We start from the raw sequence: 21,653 nt of genomic DNA, 5'->3' as shown, positions 1-21,653 counted from the left end.
CAGAAACAGGCCCTTCCAGCTCTCCGAGCCATGACACCCAGTAACCCACCGATTTAACCATAGCCTAATCATGGGACAATTTTTTTTTTCTAAATCTTTTTATTAGTATTAGTAATATGGACAGAATACAAATGATATATTGATAAAGAAATTACCAACATACACATTCCATTACATATGAAAAAAAAACCATACATAATAGTTACAATATATATGAGTTTACCAAGACCTAAGCCATAAGATATATGTATGGACATAGTAAATCTAAATATTTCATAATGTATAATATAAAGAAAACAGAAAAAGGAAAAAAAAACAAAAAAAAATTTTTATAATGCAAAACTAGCTAATCTAATAACTATAACTAATAAGTAATAAAAAAAAGAAACAAAAAAAAGAGAAGGAAAAAAAAGGGGGGCTGTTTATAATATCTCACAAAAATAAGTATTCATCAATGCCGTCACTTCCGGTCCTCTCAAAATACATAAGCTAAAAGCTGGGAAATCAAATGAACTTGGCACAGGGTCTTATTACATCATATGAAAATGTTGAATAAATGGTCTCCATAACTTTTCAAATTTAATAGAAGTCTCAAAAGTACCACTTCTAATTTTTTCTAAATTTAAACATAACATAGTTTGAGAGAACCAATTAAATACAGTGGGAGGATCAATTTCTTTCCAATTCAACAATATAGATCTTCTAGCCATCGGAGTTAGAAATGCAATCATTCGACGGGCTGACAATTTGCATTGCCCAATACACCTACTAATTGGTACACCTTTAGACTGAGGAAACTGGAGCTCCTGGAGGAAACATACATGCACATGGGAAGGCACATTTAAACTTACTTACAGAGGACAACAGGAATGAACACTGAAGTCCTGACGTCCTGAGCTATAATAGTGCCGTGATAGTTAAAATAGTTAATTTTTTAAACTGCAACAACCAGCAGTTTTCAGCAAATAGATGCAAGCAAAGTTTATCCAATCACAAACAAGAGAAAGTCTGCAGATGCTGGAAAACCAAGCAACACACACAAAATACTGGAGGAACTCAGCAGGCCAGGCAGCCCTGCCGAAGGGTCTTGGCCCAAAATGTCGACTGTACTTTTTTCCATAGATGCTGCCTGGCCTGCTGAGTTCCTCCAGCATTTTGTGTGTATTGCAGGCATAGTTTAAGTACCTATGTACAGACTAAGGTCTAAAGAAGTGAAATACCCTTACATGTTAACTCTGATCCATTTATCACAGCAAGGAGGCATGAGTGATTAGCCTTGTTAAGAATGTGTGGAGGATTACAAGTAACTTGTTAAAGGTCAGTGGAAATGATTACAAATATATTACAAGCAGATGTGCAATATATAGAACATGAATCCCAAAGCAGTGCTCTATTTGTTGCTAGTCAACAAAACGAAATGTGGCATCACCAGAATATTAACAAAGGTGATTAAGCTAACAGAATTTTGAGTTGCAGAGCGCCATTGCCTGATATCATGTAGTATAAAGGGAGGTGGTGCTTGCATGTAGTTAAAGGACTTAGAATAAACTAAAAAGGAACTATCCTAGAAGTTTATTTATCAAACACTGATGTAAAACACCCCAAAAACCACAGCTTGCAAAGTTTACATTCTATTGGCATTGCTGTGACTGAACAGGTGTCATCTAATCTACCAAAACTTGCCTCAGCGCTGATATATGAATAAGAGTGAAATGCAGTCATTCAATCATTTGGTTGAGCAATAACAAATTAGATCTGTTATCCCCCATCCAGTTTACCTCTCCCCTGACTTGACTGGCTAATTTGATCTTGGCTCTTTAAGACCATTTAGTCCCAAAGTCTCTGCTGCCAAAGGCTATTCAGTTGTCAATATGTGACATTTCATGAGTAGGTTATGAAATTGTGCTAGCTACATTTGAAATACAAGATGATTACAGGTATAGATAGAGCAGACAGCCAGAGACTTTTTCCCAGATTGGAAATGGCTAACACAAGGGGCATAACTTCAAAAGGTATTTATAGGGAAGTATAGGGGGATGTCAGAGGAAGGTTCTTTACACAGAGTGGTAGATATATGGAACGCGTTGCAGAGGTGGTGGTACAGGCAGACACATTAGGGATATGTTAAAAACTGTTAGATAGGCACATGGATGAAAGAAAAATGTTGGTGTTATGTGGAAGGGATGGGATAGATTGACCTTGGAGTAGGTTAAAGGGTAGGCGCAATGTTGTGGGCTGAAGGGTCTGTACTATGCTGTATTGTCCTTTGTTCTATATAACTGATTTCTTGTTTTGCCAACTTATGAGCATGCCTTACGAGAATAGAGCGAACTTGGCCTTTTCTCCTTGGAGCGATGGAGGATGAGAGGTGACCAGATTGAGGTGTATAAAATAATGAGAGGCATTGATCATGTGGATAGTCAGAGGCTTTTTCCCAGGGCTGAAATAGCTAACACGAGAGGGCACAGTTTTAAGGTGCTTGGAAGTAGGAACAGAGGAGATGTCAGGGGTAAGTTTTTTTATGCAGGGAGCGGTGAGTGCGTGGAATGGGCTGCCAGTGACTGTGGTGGAGGCGGATATAATAAGGTCTTTTAAGAGACTCCTAAACAGGTACATGGAGCTTAGAAAAATAGGGGGCTATGGGTAACCCTAGGTAATTTCTAAAATAAGTATATGTTTGGCACAGCATTGTGGGCCCAAGGGCCCATATTGTGCTGAAGGTTTTCTATGTTTTTACATGTAAATAGGCTTTAGAAGAGCAAGAATTTTAACCTTGTTTCTAACTTCTGCGAAAGGTAAGACATCATTGACAGTATGTACTTGACATTTATGCCATTTATCTAAATGGTTTGCTACTCATTTTTAGTCCTTATTCCTCCTAGTTTATCATTGTGTACTTGTATATAGTCTGTAGCAGTTTTTCAGGTCCCTATAATTGCAAATGTCAGAGTGGTAAGGAGTTGCTGAGTCATTAGGCTCGTTGCCTATACCTGCATTTTTCATTGACATACATTTATCAGTGCCAGAATCTTTCTTCCTTGAGTTGCTAAGGTACTAGAACTTTTTGAGGCATTGCTCAAAGCTACTTTTGTAGTTCTTCATGGTGACATTTGACGGCTGCTGACTTCATCATTTCTCGGCTGCTTTGTTTCTTCATATGCTGTCCCTGCTGAGACAGGCTCACTGATATAAACCCATCTAAATCTGATGCAATCAACTTCTATGAAGTCTATGAACCTTTGACTGACCACTAATTTAAAGATATTACAGTTGAAATTTGGATTTTTTGACATGAAATCTAAGCAAGTATGAGACTATTTGAGGAATACTCTCTGCTGGTGTTTCCTAATCAATAGAAAATTGCAAATCTCCACCCCTAATTCACTCATAAAAAGCCAAGGGAACCTCAGAAGACGATATAATCACAAGACAATTCACAGTGACCAATTAATGTACATCTTTGGATTATGGGAGGAAACCTGAACAAACGAAGGAAACCCCTGCAGTTCATGGGGAGAACGTACTAACTCCTTACAGACTGTGCCAGAATTGAACTCCAAACTCAGGACTGTCTGGAGATATAATAGCATCGTGTTAACCACCATACTACTGTGGCACCCAAGTTGCCAGGTTTTTGTACCCATCCTGTTGATGGAAAGCAGATGTTAATGGTTACAGCTGTTTTAATCTTCTGTGTTCTGCTCATACTGCAGCCAACTTGGCCTAGACGTTCAGTTGAAGCTTGCTTTTTTTCAGTGCCACATGTTTAAAAAATCATCTTTTTTTAAAATCTTGAGTGGAATGCATTTGGGATCAATTCTGGGTTGAAAGCCAGCACCCTGGAAATTCAACTAGTCGCAATCTATCCTTGCACTCCCAAACTGATTTCCGTGTCAGTTGCGTAAGGGTTGAAAGCATTCCTTTCATGTAACTGATACAGAAATGTCTCACGCAATGTTTGTTTTGGAACATTGTGGTGAAAATTAGGCAAATCTGTTTTTCATTTATTTGAGAGATGGTGCGGTAACAGGCCCTTCTGGCCAAACAAACATCCAATTACACACTTGTGGCCAATTACCCTACTAACCTGTATGTCTTTCAAATGGAGGAATGGAGGAAACCAGAGCACCCGGAGGGATTTCATGCAGTCATGGGAAGAACCTAGACAATCCCTGCAGACTTCAATGGGAATTGAACTTGGGTCGCTAGTGCTGTAATAGCGTTTCACTAACCGCTGCACCACCGCCCCTGTTGGAGTAGTCAACAGTATTCCCTTCAGCACATCATTGGTTTGTGATTGGGATTAAATCCAGTGCACTTCCTATACTGAGGGGGACAACCCTACTACAAGACACCAATCTCCCCTCTTCACCTCACTCCACCTCCTGATTTCTCCCTCTCTCTGAAGCCAGTCCCGCTCCTTGATCGTCCATCTGACCCCTCCCTCCTCCTCCCCAGTCCCAGTCAACAAAGGCCAGCAATGGAACACTGCTCCTCATTCCTACTAGGGTCATAGACCAATAAAGCATGGATATACAGTAGGTCCAACCAGTCCATACCAATTGTGGTGCTTACATTGCTAGTCCCAATTACCTGCATTCAGCTCATAGGCTCAACTCCAACCATCCATGTACCTATCCAAATGTTTCTTAAATTGTATTGTTATACCTGCTTTAACTACTTCCTCCAGCAGCTCATTTCATGTACTCACCATCTGCACAAAAAAATAGTTGCCTGTCAGGTCCCTTTTAAGATCTTTCTCCTAGTTTTGTACTTCCATACCCTTGGGTAAAAGACTGTTACTATTCTTCTAAACATACCTCTCATAATTTAAAAATTTATATAAGGTCACTCCTCGTTCTCCTCTGTTCCAAGGAAGAAAAGACTTAGCCTTGCTAAACTCTCTCTCTACAACCAAGACCCTCTAGACCCGACAATATCCATATATTCTGCACTATTTTTCTAGTTTACCATGTCTTTCCCATAACAGAGTAATCAAAAATTGTACACAGTACTCCAGATGTGGCTTCGTCTTTGACAAAATTCATTAGAGGTCATGAAATTGACTCCAGGTACAGATCTTAGCTAAGTCCTGCTACTATACCTCCGTCACATTCATCTGAGCTGGCTACACAGAAAAGATCACTTTTTCTGGTTACAAAAATGCAGCATCTCATCTGTAGTTGAAACAGTCCACAGCACAATAGCAAAGGTACCAGTTAGGATACAATAATATTTCTAGACACTCTTTTTCTCTGTGGTTGAAAGGATGGTAAGTATGTTGATGCGGTGCTTTACAGAAAATGATTTCCTATTATGGCCACTATGTGATTGAAAGGCTTAATATTTGTAGGAACCAACACCTGTACAATTTATTCCCTCCTGTTAGGCCTCATTATAGCTTGAAGCTACATTTTAATTTAAAGTATTATAAATATGCAAGTGTGGAGGTGACCTGCCCTTTGGTTGGAGGCCTGTCTGTGTAAGAGGGGGTGGGTGGAAGATTCAAAATATTGTCCAATATTAACATCTAATTTCTTTCCTGTAATTATAATAAGTATTAACACTAACATACTCCATATTGCAGCCTTCATTTCAAAAGTAAAACAGACTGAATTTGAAACGATAATTCATTTATTTGTTCCATTATTGTGTTTTAATGTCTTACTAGAAGTGTGAGGAATTTTGAAGGTTATGTTGGTATTTATCTTAATGTTAAGGTACACTTTTGCTCTTCTGAAACATGACATTGTTCAAATAACTTAGATGTTGTGATAGCCTGACAATATTTATAAGGCTGATTTTTCAGACGTCTATTTTTATGTAAGCAAACCAACAAGGCTTCAGTTTAGATTCAAGTTATTGAGCCCAGCTAAGGAAATATTTTTGTACCCATTTGTAAGTACTATGTTTTGAATGAACACTATTCTTGCACAGCCAGACTAACTGGGTTTTCATCGTTTATACTCCTATTGCTCATCAGCTGCTTGTGAAATGTGAAATGAGATTATTACAGGTGTATTAAAGTCGGTAATTTCCCTTGTTGTTCCCATTAGCAAATTTGCTACAGTAAAATCAGCTACAGTAAAATCGAGACATGTTCAATTATGATTATTAAACACTGCCAAAAATATGATTATTCACTCTTTGAGGAGAGAAAGGAAAATGTTCCCCAATGAATAATATCATCCAAAGCTTGGCTAGCAGTGCTGTGCATAAATCCAATCATGATATTAGTAGGAAGATTATTGTAATGCAGTTTGTGGAGGCATTGAAATGTAGTAAAAAATACTTTGTTAGAATAACAAAACTGAAACTATTGATTATTTTAAACATCAGATTCTGCAGATGCTGGAAATGCAGAGCAACACACACAAGTTGCTGGAGGAACTTAGCAGGCCAGGCAGCATATTGAGGTCTGGGCCTTGAAACATCGGCCCTTTATTCCTCAACGTAGATAGAGCCTGACATGCTGAGTTTCTCCAGCATTTTGTGTGTGTGTATTATTGTTGGCTCTTGTATTTGACTTGTGCACTGTTTGTATTCTATTCTTTAGTTATTATAATGAGTGTGGTTACATTGGAAATGATCGTTGTTTCAAAGAAATAGTCAAATTTCTAAAATGTGTTTGGTAAGTTAAGAATTGGATGATTGTAGTTTAATTAGATAAGAGTCATACTTATAGGGTGGCACAGAGAGCACAGCAGTTAGCACCACAGTTTACAGCCTGCTGTAAGATTGGGGTTTCATTCCAGTTGTAAGGAGTTTGTAAATTCTTCTGTGACTGCATGGACTTCCTCTGGATGCTCCTGTTTTTTCCTACATTCCAAGTACATATGTGTTAGGCTTCGTGAGTTGTGGGCATCCTACATTAGCACCAGAAGTGTGGCGACTCTTGTGGGCTACGCCCAGCACATCCCCAACACAGGCAATACTTATCATGGTACTTTTTGCTGAACATTTAATAAGTAAAGCTAATTATATTATAAACATGAGTAAAAACTTCAGATGCTGGAAATCCAGAGCAACACACACAAAAATAATGGAGGAACTCAACAGGTCAGGCAGCATCTTTGAAAATGAATAAACAGACAACATTTTGGGCCGAGACTCTAAAGAGTCTCTCCAGCATTTTGTGTGTAATTATATTAAATGTTTAGTCATATATTTTTCCACATACATATTTGTCATAATGGCATCTTTTAAAAGCTGGATTAGTAGCACTGCCATATCCCTCCATTACATGACTTTTTACAGTTCATTAGAACCATTTGACTTGTTTATTAGCCAATGTTACTCAGCAATTTCATTCTAACTGTCTAGGATGGGTTTTTTTTTGAGGTGCTTGCAATAAATGCATTTCAAATGGAGGGATGAAAATTGTGACTGAAAAGCAAATTCAGCTGCTGAAAAATGCTATTTGAATGTATCTAAATACAAATAATGGTAATGTTATTTACCGGTAGCCATTGTGCATAAATATATCATGGTTCTATTAATTTTAGTTTTTAGTATTTCATAACAAAAATTGCAGTCAATATTTATGGATTGTTCCTGTAATATGTGATCTAGCATGTGTCTCATCCATTAGGCTTTGGATGCACTTTAATAATTCAAAAATTGCATTCAAAAAATCTTTACAAGAAATACATAAATTAATGCAGTGTCATAACAAAAATTGGAGATAGTTGCCAAGACAGAACTAAGGAACAGATGAGTACAATTTTACTCTCAACCAGGCATTGGGAAGTGAAGGTCACCCCCATCTCTTATGACAGAAGAACATTTGTTGGTAAACAAATTAATCTTTCTAAAGGTCACCATTTGTTTTAAGTTTTTATCCAGCGCTTGTCATCTGGAATAAAAGACAAGTCTGTCATTCAGCCACGCAGGGTGCAACAGAAACGTGCTGCATGGATGCAGTAATGGTGTTCTAGTATGTTTCAGCATTCTTCGGTATCATGGTGCCTGATTGGGATGCTATGGGCTGTTGGTTTACAGCTGTCTGTGGGCATGATAGAGGTCCAGCTATGAATTACAATAAGATTGGTCCGTACTTTCTGACTGGTACAAGCTGGACTTCTGCCTGGAACTGACATTTTCAACATTATCAGCCAGCACATATCCTTTTTTTCCCTTTTCACTTGTTTTCTCTTTATGCTACTTCGGCATTTTTTAAAAAATTCTCATACAGCAGCACCTGAAATTTCAATAAAGTTCTCGATCAATTATATTCCGAAGGCAATCTGTGCTACATCATAAAGGCAGCCTCTGCAAACGTAATGAAATGGGAATTATTTGCTCATTTGAATTCAAGTTTCTATATATGTTCCCTATAGTATTGTTTTTTCTTACTGGGTATTAGAGTAATTTTTTTTGATATTTAGAAATTTTTCATTTCATTATTTCTGAATGCATCTTCACTTTACAGAATTTTTTTACACGAGCACAAGATTTTTGCACAGAACTGTATATCACAACAAACGATTATTTCAGACAGTGATTAATTCTCATGTGGTTGTTAAATGAAATATTTTAAACTGGTGGTTACCAAGTTTAAGGAAATTAATTGACATTAATTGACTATAAGACCAATTCTTCTATTTTTATACCAGTTTATTTTCTCTATGCAGCTCTGCCTCATGATAGCATCCCCTTTCTTACAAAAGATTCTGCAGATGCTGAAAATCCAGAATAATACATACTACAAAATGGAGAAACTCAGCAGGTCAGGCAGCACCTATGAATAGGAATAAACAGTCAACTATTCGAGCTGAGACCCTTCATCAGTCCTGACATGTTGACTGTTTATTCCTCTCCATAGACTTTCTTTTTGTTACGTGCCAAGGAGAAACTGTGGCTCTTTCATTATCTCCCAAGCACACAGACCATAAACAAAAGCTGCTAAGAAGCACGAGTGTATGTGGATGATTCTTAGACATGCTTAATCATCATTAATATAAATCTGTCATGTGCACAAGTTATCATTCTAATGGGGTGCATATTCCATAACTGAAATGAACTGAAGAAACCTAAAATATTTTGTATATTTTTCACATACATTGTAATTACAAATAGAAAGCCTTCCAAATGAGCTATTGATTTTTGGCTGATTAGTGTGCACTACTCGTGTTTATTACTACTGATGCACATGAAATTTCCTTTTAAAAGTTTATAGTTAGTGTCTAATAAAATGAAAATAAAAATCTCTTTCATAACTTCTTTCCAACAGGCACCTTTACAAAAGCTTGCTAAAGGTACAACAGTTGCTCCACTCACAGTTTTGCCATCTTCTCACCGTGAGGACCCATCTCTTCTTCCTCCATTTGTATCTGAAAAAGATGCAAAGAAAGGTCAGTAATATTACAGGAGATCCTAGGATGTTATCATCGATGAGACCAGGTAGGAGGTGGATGACTGTAATTTGTGCAAACGTGTTAGCAGGCAGGTCAATGGAGCTAGCATTTTTACAGCAGCTTAGATACAAAATCAACAAATCTTCTACTGCAGAGTTCACATGTAGTTATGCCTTCCTCCAAGCTGACACATTAATGTTCTATTTCTGAACATTTGATGGCTCTGGACCTGCACTTGCTGGAGTGTAGAAAACTGATCTCATTAAAACCTATCAAATATTGAAAGGCCTAGATAGAGTGGATGTGAAGAGGACTTTTCCTATAGTAGGAGAGTCTAGAACCAGAGGGCACAACGTCAGAATTGAAGAACATTCCTTTAGAACAGAAATCAGGAGGAATTTTGTTTTAATCTGTGTAATTCATTGCTGTAATTGGCTGTTGAGACCAATCCATTGGGTATATTTAAAGCTGAGATTGATAGGCTCTTGATTAGTAAGGGCGTCAAAGGTTATGGGAAGGTTAGGAAAATAGGTTTGAGATGGATAATAATTCAGTCATGATGGAATGGCAGAGCATAGTCAAGGGACCAAATGTTCCTATGACTACCCTAGTTCCCTCACATTTATCATGTGCACTTGGCATCAGGTTCAGAGTTTGTGCTTTCCGAGTGAAGAACAAGTGATTTACATCTTCTGAGAAGTTGGCCTCATCTTCCTGAATCCAATAAAGAAACATATTAATCCATGATAATTCAATGAATCATGTAAAAATCATGAAGGAGAAGAACATGGAGCAGTATGTTTGAGGAGGGAAATCAGAGAGGCGAGTATATAAAAGAAATGTGTAGATGAGAGGGAAGTAGGAAAGGTAAAAGACGATAGATGCCAATCCTATGCCTGTCAGCTTCTACATTGCCATCCACTGTGATCATGCTAATCTCCATTTCTATGGAAAGGTATTTTCCCTGTTGAATGCATCCAATGTGCAAAATCCTTCATAGTTTGCTGGTTGCATTTAAGTGGAGCCCGGTGTCACTAGCACTTCAACCTTCACAAGCTTCCCCTCCCCTTCCCCTATCAATAAAAAACACAGTGAAAGGGCAGCAGGCACATTACAAGCTACCAGTAATGATTTTAATGAGATCCCAGCACTATCTTGGTACCACATGAACAGACATGATCGAATCTGTAGCCCTCTCAGTGTGGACTGCGTTTGTACCTATTATGACAGGAATGAACTCCAGAATCTGCCTCATGCCACCTCTGAAATCACTGCATCTATAACACACTGTCTGTGTCAGAGTTATTCTGAAATATCCACATTTGTCATTAATAATATTTTCTTCCCTTCTAGGTATTTTGAGTTTGACTGAACGTGGCCTAATTCCTCCAGCAGCCGGGTTAAGTCTTCACCCTCATCCTATCCAACACAAAGTGGCAATTATGCATGATAGCCAAGAGAAATACAGAAAGCCACCCCCAGAAATATATGGTAAAAGAATGCTAAAGACAGCTCTTTCTTTTTCATCTAACCTTCAACCAGGGCATTGCTTGGTGTACACAGGTTCAAAGGTCCCAGAGGGTTTGAGTCCATGCAGAGTTCACGGAAGCAATTGAAGCTTTAAGGTCAATGCTGGTGCCCTGTATTACTCTCAACTGTTTTTAAGTTCCTCTCTTGATTGGTTGTTTGTACATACTGTATGTGTATGTATGCATGCATTTATACATGTACATTAGAAATCACTATATGATTGAAATGCTAAGAAATTCTGCAGATGTTGGAAATCCAGAGTAACACACAGAAAATGCTGGATTAACTCAGCAGGTCAGGCAGAATCTATGGAAAACTGATGGTCCAAGCCAAAACCCTGATGAAGGGTATCTGCTCAAAGATCTTTTCCATGGATGCTGCCTGACTTGCTGTGTTCCTCCAGCACTTTCTGTGTGTTACTATTTGATTCATTGTAATGCCCATCTTTATTTAATGACCTGTCAAGACTCACTGTCTGGGCTCACACACAAAGAAACAACGAGCAAAGTGCAGAAAGGAAGCTGGAATCTTTGATAATGTTCTCATAATTGTTAAAGACTTCAGGAAAATGGAATTATAAATACTCAGAAGAAAGTAATTTTGTTGACATCTGTAAAAGCAGTTGATAGGCAAGAAAAAAAAGAAACACAGGAGAGGAGATTATTTTTATTATACTATTCGCTCATATGATGTAGAATCTCGTAGCGGTAAATAGTGAGAAACTGCAGAACGTGATGCATGTCCTTTAAGTAACCTAATGCATGAGAAGGAAAGTCATGGATGAGTTCAGTGTCATAAGTAGGATATAAATCATTATCTGATAGGTCTTTGTAAATATCCTGTTTAGAGTATACATTCAAAATTAATTGAGTAGTGAAGTTAAAAAAAGACTAGTTTACTGGTGCACTGTACTCCTTTGGGCATTGGTTTCAATGTGTCTGGTGGCAGTGCTAGCCCTAGTTACTGTATCGTGGGGTAAGGACCGAGAATGTTTACACTTTCAATGTTCCATTTAAGCAACTCTCAAAGGAAAAATCGTCTCAATAATTAGAATGTAAAGTCATGTCATTTTCATGAAGCATCCAAAGTACATTTTCCCATAGTTACAGCTAGAAAGGAAGAATTTACATGAAATTCTCAGAGGGTATCAAACTGCTTCATGAACAATTACTTTTTTTGCAAATATAGTTACTATTTTGTAAGTAAATATCATAGCCAATCTGAATGGAGTATGGTCCTGTGAATTAAAATGTAAATTAAATAACTGCTTAGTTAGTGTCTTTAGGGTTGCATTGGTTGGTGGGTAAAGGTTGCCCATACCACTGGGAAATCTTGTTCTTCTCTGAACAGTGCCTTGGGATCTTTTCCTTCATTCTAAAGAGGGTCACGACTAAATCATTTGAAAGACAGCATTCCCAACATTCAGGCATTCTCATACTGCACTGAAGTGTCTGTCCAAAATATGTAAGCTGAAAAATTACTTTTTGACAGAGACACATATGCTGCTTGCTGAGTCTGATTGATAAAATATTATCAATCAGAGTTTGACACTGAGCCACAGAAAGTGTTGTTGGAACAAGAGATTTGACCAGGAGATATAGATAGAAAAATAAAAAGGTTTATAGAGATTTGTGCCAATGCAGAATGGCCATTCGGTACTAGAACAATTTTTACTACTTAAATTTTTCTTCCTCCAATATTCTTTTTACGTTTCATATGGGGGCAGGGGGTTTGGGGGTCAATGTTCTTTCAGCTTTTTTTGTTGCAGGGAGAGGGTTATTTAGCGGCCAATATTCTTGCTGCATTTCACGCGGGGAAGGGGGTTTGGGGGTTGATGATTGAGGTGCCGTTCTTTTTTTTCTTCTTCTTGTTTTATGCCTACATGGAGAAGAAGAATCTCAGAGTTCTATACTTTGTTAAAAATGAACCCTGAAACAATTGAAAGGGTGTGAGCACATGAGGCCATCATTGATGGAAGTTCTCTTCAAGGTATAAAATTCAAGGGGCTAACCTCTGCTGGATTTGGTTGCCTGATATTACTTATATAACATGTGTAAATAAAACTTGAAAACCTACTCTTTTTACATATTTAAAGAATCTAGTACTATCATTTGGTCCCAAGTGACACTCTATAATCTTACCCTCAGTGAAACATTACTGAATCACATGGATTGTTTTATAAGTTCAGATCGCTGGATGTAAAGCTTCACCTGTGATCTGTAACTTAGACAATTTACTTCTATTTAACATTATTTTACTTAACATATTTTATTTAGCATTAAAATCAATGTTTATCAGTACTATATCTTATAAAATTAAATTGCTGTTGCTGGTTTTCAGGTTCTTACCCCCAAAAATCATACTACATAGTGATTAGTGAGACGAGTACTGATGAACCAGACCATCGAGGCATGCTGAAATCCAGAGCACTACTAAAGAGGGACACTATTACTCCTGCACCTTCCATGATGACAACATTGTCAACTAAAGACATCAATGCAGTGCAACACCTGCATGACAAACAAATGGTCCCTTATGAGTTTCGTGAGCCAAAGGTATGGAAAGCATTGTGTGAGGACCAGTTTAGTATGAAAATGTTCTCATGTTATTGAGACACCACATTGTACTACAATATCATAAGATGGGGAAGGAAAATAAGATACAATTCCTGTTGGCCATTGCTGTCAAGTACTTTCCCCAGCCTTCCCATGAGCTTACCTACCCTTGGTAATGAGCACATGGGAGGGCATTGGTTGAGCTGGTTGATTAAAACTTTAAAAAATTTGTTTTTATCTATCAGCATAGAAATTGTTCACTTTTGAACCAAGCAGAAGTAGGTGACCATAACAAAAGGACTGACAGTATGGAGTTTTGTAATTTTCCCTAGAATCTGTTCTCCTTGCCATAGTGTTCAATTAGGTAGTTGGAATATAGGAATGTGAACAATAAAAAGCCTTTGAGCCCATGAAATGACTGTCCAGAATCCATATATAATTATTGATCATTTATTATAGATTTCTTCCCTTTTATCACTTTGTCTTAAAAATTATGTAGCACTCTGTATGTTACCATTTTAGATCTCATCAGGATAAGGTAAAACCCCAGGTTTTTTTGTTAGAAAGGTCCAATTTATCTTATCAACAACCTTATTGGATATGTTACTGTGATAATGGAGATGTGAAAATGAGATTGGAAATCATAAACACAAGAGTTTCTGCAGATGCTGGAAATCCAGAGTAAAAAACACAAAATGCTGTAGGTCAGCAGATCAGGCAGCATCTATGGAGAGGAATTAGCAGTCAACGTTTTGTGCTGAGACCTTTCATCAGGATTGAGTCCTGATGAAACATAGAAATATAGAAAATCTAAGCACATTACAGGCCCTTCAGCTCACAATTTTGTGCCAACCATATAACCTACTGTAGAAGCTGCCTAGAATTTCCCTACTGCATAGCCCTCTATTTTTCTAAGTTGCATGTACCAATCTAAGAGTCTCTTAAAAGACCCTATTGTATTGACTTCTACCACCTTTGCTGGCAGTACATTCCATGCACCCAGCACTCTCTGTGTGGAAAAACGTACCTCTGACATCCCCCTTGTACCTACTTCTGAAAACCTTAAAACTATGCTCCCTTGTGTTAGCCATTTCAGCCCTGGGAAAAAGCCTCTGGCTATCCACATGATCAATGCCTTTCATCATCTATTAGGTCACCTCTCATCCTCCGTCGCTCCAATGAGAAAAGGCCAAGGTCACTCAACCTATTCTCGTAAGGCATGCTCGTGAGTTGGAAAAACAAAAAATCAGTTATATAGAACAAAGGACAGTACAGCATAGTACAGACCCTTCAGCCCACAACATTGCGCCTACCCTTTAACCTACTCCAAGATCAATCTATTCCCTAAGGCAGGGGTGTCAAACTCATTTTAGGTCACGGGCCGGATTGGGCAAAATGCAGCTTCATGCAGGCCGGATCAGTCGGGCGAGTGCGAACGCAGCTTTCATTGCCTCCGTTTTTTCAGCCTGTTCTCATGTGTCTCAGTCTCTGCTATAACTACAAAGTGTTTCACTTCACAAATTCCATTCCTTATGAAGAAGACTGCTGAGCAAGCATTATTTTTATGATTGGTATTAACTTACAATCATAGGCTTCATATCGCCGGGCCATTAATAATTAAAATAATAGATCTATCTAAAATGATCTCGCGGGCCGGATATAATTGTACGCCAGGCCGGATATGGCCCACGGGCCTTGAGTTTGACACCTATGCCCTAAGTTATGCTCTCCAATACAGGCAAAATCCTTGTAAACAGGAGAAAATCTGCAGATGCTAGAAATCAGAGCAACACATGCAAAATGCTGGAGGAACTCAGCAGACCAGGCAGCATCTATGGAAAAAAGTACAGTTGACATTTGGGGTCAAAATCCTTCAGCAGGACCCTTGTAAATCTCTGCACTCTCTCTATAATATCCACATCCTTCTTATAATGTGACCAGAACTGAACACGGTACTCTAAGTTGGGTCTGTAACATTACCTCCTGGCTCTTGAACTCAATCCCATGGTTAATGAAGGCCAACACACCATATGCCTTCTAAACAACACTGTCAATCTGCGCAGCAGCTTTTAGTGTCCTATGGACGTGCATCCCAAGATCTCGCTGATCCTCCCATAGTGCCAAGAGTCTTACCATTAATATTATACTCTGTCTTCAAATTTGACCTACCAAATAAACCACCTCACACTTATTTGGGTTGAACTCCATCTGCCACTTCTCAGCCCCATTCTGCATCCTACTGATGTCCCGCTGTAACCTCTGACAACCCTCCAGACTACCCACAACACCCCCAACCTTTGTGTCATCAGCAAACTTACTAACCCACTCTTCTACTTCCTTATCCGGGTCATTTAAAAATAACAAAGAGGAGGGGTCCCAGAACAGATCCCTGTGGAACACCACTGGTCACCGACCTCCATGCAAAATATGAACCATCTGCAACCACCTCTTGCCTTCTGTGGTCAAGCCAATCCTGGATTCGCAAAGCAAGGCCTCCTTGGATCCTATGCCTCAGTACTTTCTGAATGAGCCCTGCATGGGGAACCTTATCAAGAGCCTTACTGAAATCTATGTACACTACATCCGCTGCTCTTCCTTCATCAATTTTTTTTGTTACATTCTCAAAGAATGATCTGCCCTTGACAAAGCCAAGCTGACTATCCCTAATCAGATTATGTCTCTCCAAATGCCCATAAATCCTGCCTCTCGGGATCTTCCTAACAACTTGCCCACCATTGAAGTAAGACTCTCTGGTCTATAACTTCCTGGGTTTCCTCTACTCCCTTTCTTATACAAGGGAACAATGTTTGCAACCTTCTAATCCTCTGGTACTTCTCCCATCCCCATTGATGATGTAAAGCTCAGCAATCTCCTCCCTTGCTTCCCACAGTAGCTATATCCTGTCCAGTCCTGGCGACTTACCTAACTTAATACCTTTCAAAAGCTCCAGCATATCCTCTTTCTTAATGTCTATACACTGAAGCATTTCAGTCCACTGTAAATCAGCCCCACAATTGTCAAGGTCCTTTTCACTAGTGAATACTGAAGCAAAGGTGAATACTGATTAAGTTACTTGGGTTTGGAGCAATGTACTACATGGTCAACCCATATAAAGTAATACTGTGCTGACAATAAATGGCATAAGCAACTAAAATGTTTTGAAGGAAATAGAAGTGGAACCCAAGATTGGATTATAATTTGGAACACTTATTTCTGATTATTTTGTTTCTTATCAAATATTGCAGTCTTATGTAGCATTGGGACTGGATTATCTGCTATAGCACATGTCATCCTAGAACTTAATGTATGACCTAAAAGGGCCTTGGGTTTTTTGCTGCAACTACAGTTGACCATGGTTCATTTTTCTTTGCACACCGTGGACCAACACTCCACCCAGTGTTTAGTGAGGTGAGTAACACACAAAATGCTGGAGGAACTTAGCAGGTCAAGTAACATCTGTGGAAGGGAATACACAGTTGATACTTTGGGCCAAGACCCTTCATCAGAGTTATGATGAAAGGGGAAAGGAGCCCCTAATGAAGGGGTCTCGGTACAAAATGTCGACTGCTTATCTCCTCCATAGGTCCTGCCTGATCTGCTGATTTCCTTCAGCATTTTGTATGTGTTGCTCTGGATTTCCAGCAGCTACAGAATCTCTTGTCTATATGGCTTGATGAGTAGTTGGGGCTGATCAGAGCAATGTGGAAATTGAAACTTCGATCTAGTGTTCAGAGAATGTAGGATATCAGGAGATGAGATCAGTATGTTGGTATCTTACTGGATGGAAAAGAGAGTGTAAAGATGAGAGGCATGCATTGCAGTTTAGCTGAGTTGAGCACAGCCCAACGTTTCATTGTCATATTAAAAGCTGGTTCTTCCAGAAGTGCCCAGTGTCGACTACTGCCAGACTAATATGGCCTCATTTACTTGCCAATGAAGTGATATGCAGCCTGTATGAGGCTGAATCTAATGCATGGGTGGATCTTGATTGCAAATCCCTGGTTGAACATCTGACATAATCCCATCCAGAAATAACTGTAAATAATTTCAACTCTAGAAAAAAATGTCTGACATCAGATCCTTAGTGCTAAGAAAAATATGGATGAATTTGTAGTTTACCACCATTCACCATATAACTGATTCATTCACATTATTGACTCAAAGTTTACCTTTTTTGGTGCTCTGTTGCTGATCTGTCTTGCCAAACTCCTAAGAGGGTGAATAAAGAATGAATTGAAGTTAAGGAATAAAGGAAAAACTCTTATGTCTCTAGAAGCCAGGAATGGTATTTGTTAAAAAGTTTTAAAGAAGATTTGCTTTATTTGTCACACATACGTTGAAGCATACAATGAAATGCAACAAATCAAAACAGCGATGATTGTGCTGAGCAGCCCGCAACTGTCAGCATGCTTCCAACGCTGACGTAGAGTGCCTACAACTTACTAACCCTAACCTGTACGCCTTTGTAATGCAGGGGGAGGTGGTGCCCCCAAAGGAAACTGACGTGGTCATGGGGAGAACTTACAACCTCCTTACAGGCAGCAGCGGGGTTTGAACCCCAGTGGGTGATGACTGGTGCTGTAAAGCGATGTGCTACCCGCCACACTACATACCATCAAAAAAAGACCAGTACTGTATTAGAGCTGACACGGGGCATACTGTGATGTTAGTGATGTGGAAGGACAGCTTTGCTGGTGTAGAGAACACACTTGAGTTATTTACTAAGTTTCATCTTATTCATGAAAGCATTTTCATATGAAATATATCATCATATTAACCAGTGAATTGCTGACTAATGGGTTTAATGGGTTTTCTTTGCACTTTATAAAGCATACAGTGAGTGATGTTTAAAAATTAATTACTAATTGAAGCAGTTGATGTTCCAGTTTCCTGCTTTCTGGCATACAGTAACCAAGAATAACACAGTAAAATAATGTTATTTAAATGAAAAGATATGTAATTATACCAATGCTATTTTTCTGTTTGCTGCATTATAGACTCTAGCGGAAAAGATCTGAAACTTAGTCTAATGAATATTAGACCTATGAGCTAGACGTAATGGTTTGATTTAAAACCCTTGATTTGTTTAATTTACCATATCCTTTGCTCTGTGCAGAAAGTTTACTGTAAATCAATAAGGAGGGAGGATTTCAGCAGCGTTTACAAGAAAGGTACAAGTGGGGATTTGATGGGATGGGTGATTGAAAGCACATTAAGGAGGCATGATTTCTGAATTTTGTATGTTTGGAGAGTACTTTCAAATTACTTAATGCAAACTCTACAATTGCATGATGATTCCTGGAATATCACAATCCAAAATTACGGGAAGGTGGAAAGCCAATAGCTGTCATGTTATCAATTATGACTTGAGCACCATAACTTGTGGTTAAGTTTTTGTTGCGATAGAGTGGATGCTCTGCACAAACAATTTGTACATAGTTGTATATTAAGATGGTGGGGAAGCAGAAGTTATCTCCTTTTTGTTGAAGTTGTTAAGTTAATCCCACCTCAGGTTATTAGTTATGATTAAAGTAACATAACTTGTAGTTAAATTTCTTGTGGCGATGTAGTGGATGCTCTGTACAAACAATTTTTACAATATAGAATCTTAGGATGGTGGGGAAAATCTGGAGTATTGTGTGTAGTTTTGGTCACCTACGTACTATAGGAAAGATGTAAATAAGGTTGAAGGAGTACAGAGAAATTTACAAGGATGTTGCAGGGTCCAGAGGACCTGAGTTATAAGGAAAGATTGAATAGGTTAGGACTGTATTCTTTAGAATATAGAAGATTAAAAGAAGATTTAATAGAGGTATGCAAAGTTATGAGGGATATAGATAAGATAAATGCAAACAGGCTTTTCCACTGAGGTTGGGTAGGACTACAACCAGAAGTCATGGGTTAAGGGTGAAAGGTGAAAAGTTTAAGGGGAACATGAGGGAAACTTCTTCACTCAGAGGGTCCTGAGAGTGTGGAACAAGCTGCTAGTGCAAGTGGTGCATGCAAGTTTGATTTCAACATTTAAGAGAAGTGGCTATGGTCCCAGTGCAGGTCAATGGGAGCAGGCATGGACTAGATGGCTGAAAGGGCTTGTCTCTGTGCTGTGCTGTTATTTTCTGTGACTCTATGACTTTAAAAGAAGTTATTGTTATCTTTTTGTTTGAAGTTATTAAGTTAATCCCACCTCTTGGTATCCACAACTTTATAATTGATTTAGAGTATTTCAACTAATAAATACTTTGGTGATCAAGTATTTATTCAATTCTCTTTTTAAGGATTTTAGTGAATGTACTTCCCCAGTCAAATGGAATATGACATTGTCATTCAGCCACATTTTGATCGAAGCAATTTGTTGTATCATTTACAAATGCTAAACTTGAATCATGTCTCAAAAAATCAGTGGAGTTCACAATTCATTAAAAAGAAATTTAGTGCCAATGATTCTCCAAGTAATTTTTAATAAGGGACATTAAACCAAGCTATTGAAGAGCAAAAACAGAAGCTGCAAATGCTGAAAATCTGAAAGTGGATGCTCAGGATGAGAAAGGGTTATTGACTGCAATTTTAATTCTTTGTATTGTCTCCATAGATGCTGCCAAACTTGCTGAGTATCCCTAACCTTTTCCATTTTAATTAAACAAAATTATCTATTCCAATTCCAATTCTGCAGCTGGATATTAAATATCCTATAAGAAAAGTGGGCCAAAGTTCCTGTACTATGTTATACTGTTCAATGCTCTATGAATATATGTATATAAATTGTATGTTATAAAGTGATGCTAGTAACCAGATTATAAGTCACATTATAATAATAAATTTACTAAAGGGAAAATAAAGGTTGAGACATGAAGGGTATCCAATAATTTGCCATAGAGCAGTTTAAGCTCACAAAACTTAAGACATTACAGTATTCTGAAGCAAAAATTTGCACAGTTGTATGATGTTGTTCAACAGTAATTAGATGTTGTTCAACAGTAATTAGCACAGTATGGAATCAAAAATTTAGCTACACATCATTCAGCAGTACACCTTTAGCATTTTTCTAAAAATTAGTGCTATCAAAAAAGTCTTGTTCCTTTGCAGGATATGCTGATGCAGACTTCACAGATCCAACTTAATAGTGCTCCAAAAGTTGAAATTCACATTAAGTGACTGATGTTGATAGCATTTGCAAATACTGCAGTATCACACACCGGGAGCAGGATCTCATTGAGAGCAACATGCAGATAACAAAAAAACACATACAGAAGTTGGATTTTTGTGCAATATTGCCAGTGAACACTGTCAACCTTGACATCATTTGCAGCTGCAAATTCAGATCAGTTTGTGCTTGTAGGGTGCGGATGTCTGCAATTATCTACTACATTCACATACAAAGCAGATTTTACATATTTGAAATGCTTTGCAACTTTACCTAAGAGGGACAATAATGTTTCTCCTGTTAAATTAATGTTAAGCATGCATTTTGCAACATCAAGGGTAAAGTTAGAACTGTTTTCCATAAATGGCAATAGTTCAATTATTAATATTAATCAGATATTTATTGAGCTCCCAAAAGGTGTTAAGAGATATGAGACAGGGTAGTGGGTACTTGAAGCAAGATTAAACATAATCTCCAATTCCCCATGACAGAGGTTTCAAAAACTTGAGTACATTGGTATTGGTGTTGGTTTCTTATAAAAATTGGTAAGAGTTAACAGGGACATGCTGAATTTTGTTAGCCTCCAGAGGATGTAAGGACATTGGTGAGCTTTCTTTGCCAGGACATCAACATGGTTGGACAAGGACAGCCTACTGGTGATGTTCACAACTAGGAACTTGAAGCTCTCAACCTCAACGTCATTGATGTGGACCAGATCTTTTGCACTGCTCTCCTTTCGGATTCTTAACTGATTCACTGCAAAATCTTAGTGCCACTGGAGAAAGAGTGAAGGAAATTGAGTGGGGAAGGTATTACAGCTGATATAGACTTGATATAATCAATAATAGCATGCACTCTGGACAGATCTAGAAAATATTAGGAAATAATTTTGAGAGGGATAGATAGAATTGACGTGAACAGGCTGTTTCCATTGAGAGCAGGGGAGATTCAAACTAGAGGACATGATTTGAGAGTTAGGGGGCAGAAGTTTAAGGGAAACACGAGGGGGTATTTCTTTACTCAAAGAGTGATAGCTGTGTGGAATGAGCTTCCTATAGAAGTAGTAGAGGC

At 38.3% G+C, this 21,653-nt stretch overlaps 1 protein-coding gene across 10 annotated transcripts in view; it reads left to right on the top strand.

The window, feature by feature from the left end:
- iqch (IQ motif containing H) overlaps positions 1–21,653 on the top strand; it is a 185,769-nt gene that overhangs the window by 26,735 nt on the left and 137,381 nt on the right. For all 10 annotated transcript variants that reach the window (XR_009508418.1, XM_059953001.1, XM_059952999.1 and 7 more), the window contains 3 exons: positions 9,233–9,353; positions 10,710–10,847; positions 13,227–13,441. Coding sequence is in view for 9 of the 10 variants with exons in the window: in XM_059953001.1 (XP_059808984.1) it covers positions 9,233–9,353; positions 10,710–10,847; positions 13,227–13,441 (474 nt within the window). In the remaining variant the exon portion in view is untranslated. The remainder of the gene's footprint in view (positions 1–9,232; positions 9,354–10,709; positions 10,848–13,226; positions 13,442–21,653) is intronic.

This window comes from Hypanus sabinus, chromosome 28 (assembly GCF_030144855.1).
Source record: "Hypanus sabinus isolate sHypSab1 chromosome 28, sHypSab1.hap1, whole genome shotgun sequence".
Lineage (NCBI taxonomy): Eukaryota > Metazoa > Chordata > Chondrichthyes > Myliobatiformes > Dasyatidae > Hypanus > Hypanus sabinus.
The sequence above is the reverse complement of the archived record's forward strand: the minus strand, read 5'-3'. Positions and strand labels throughout refer to the sequence as shown.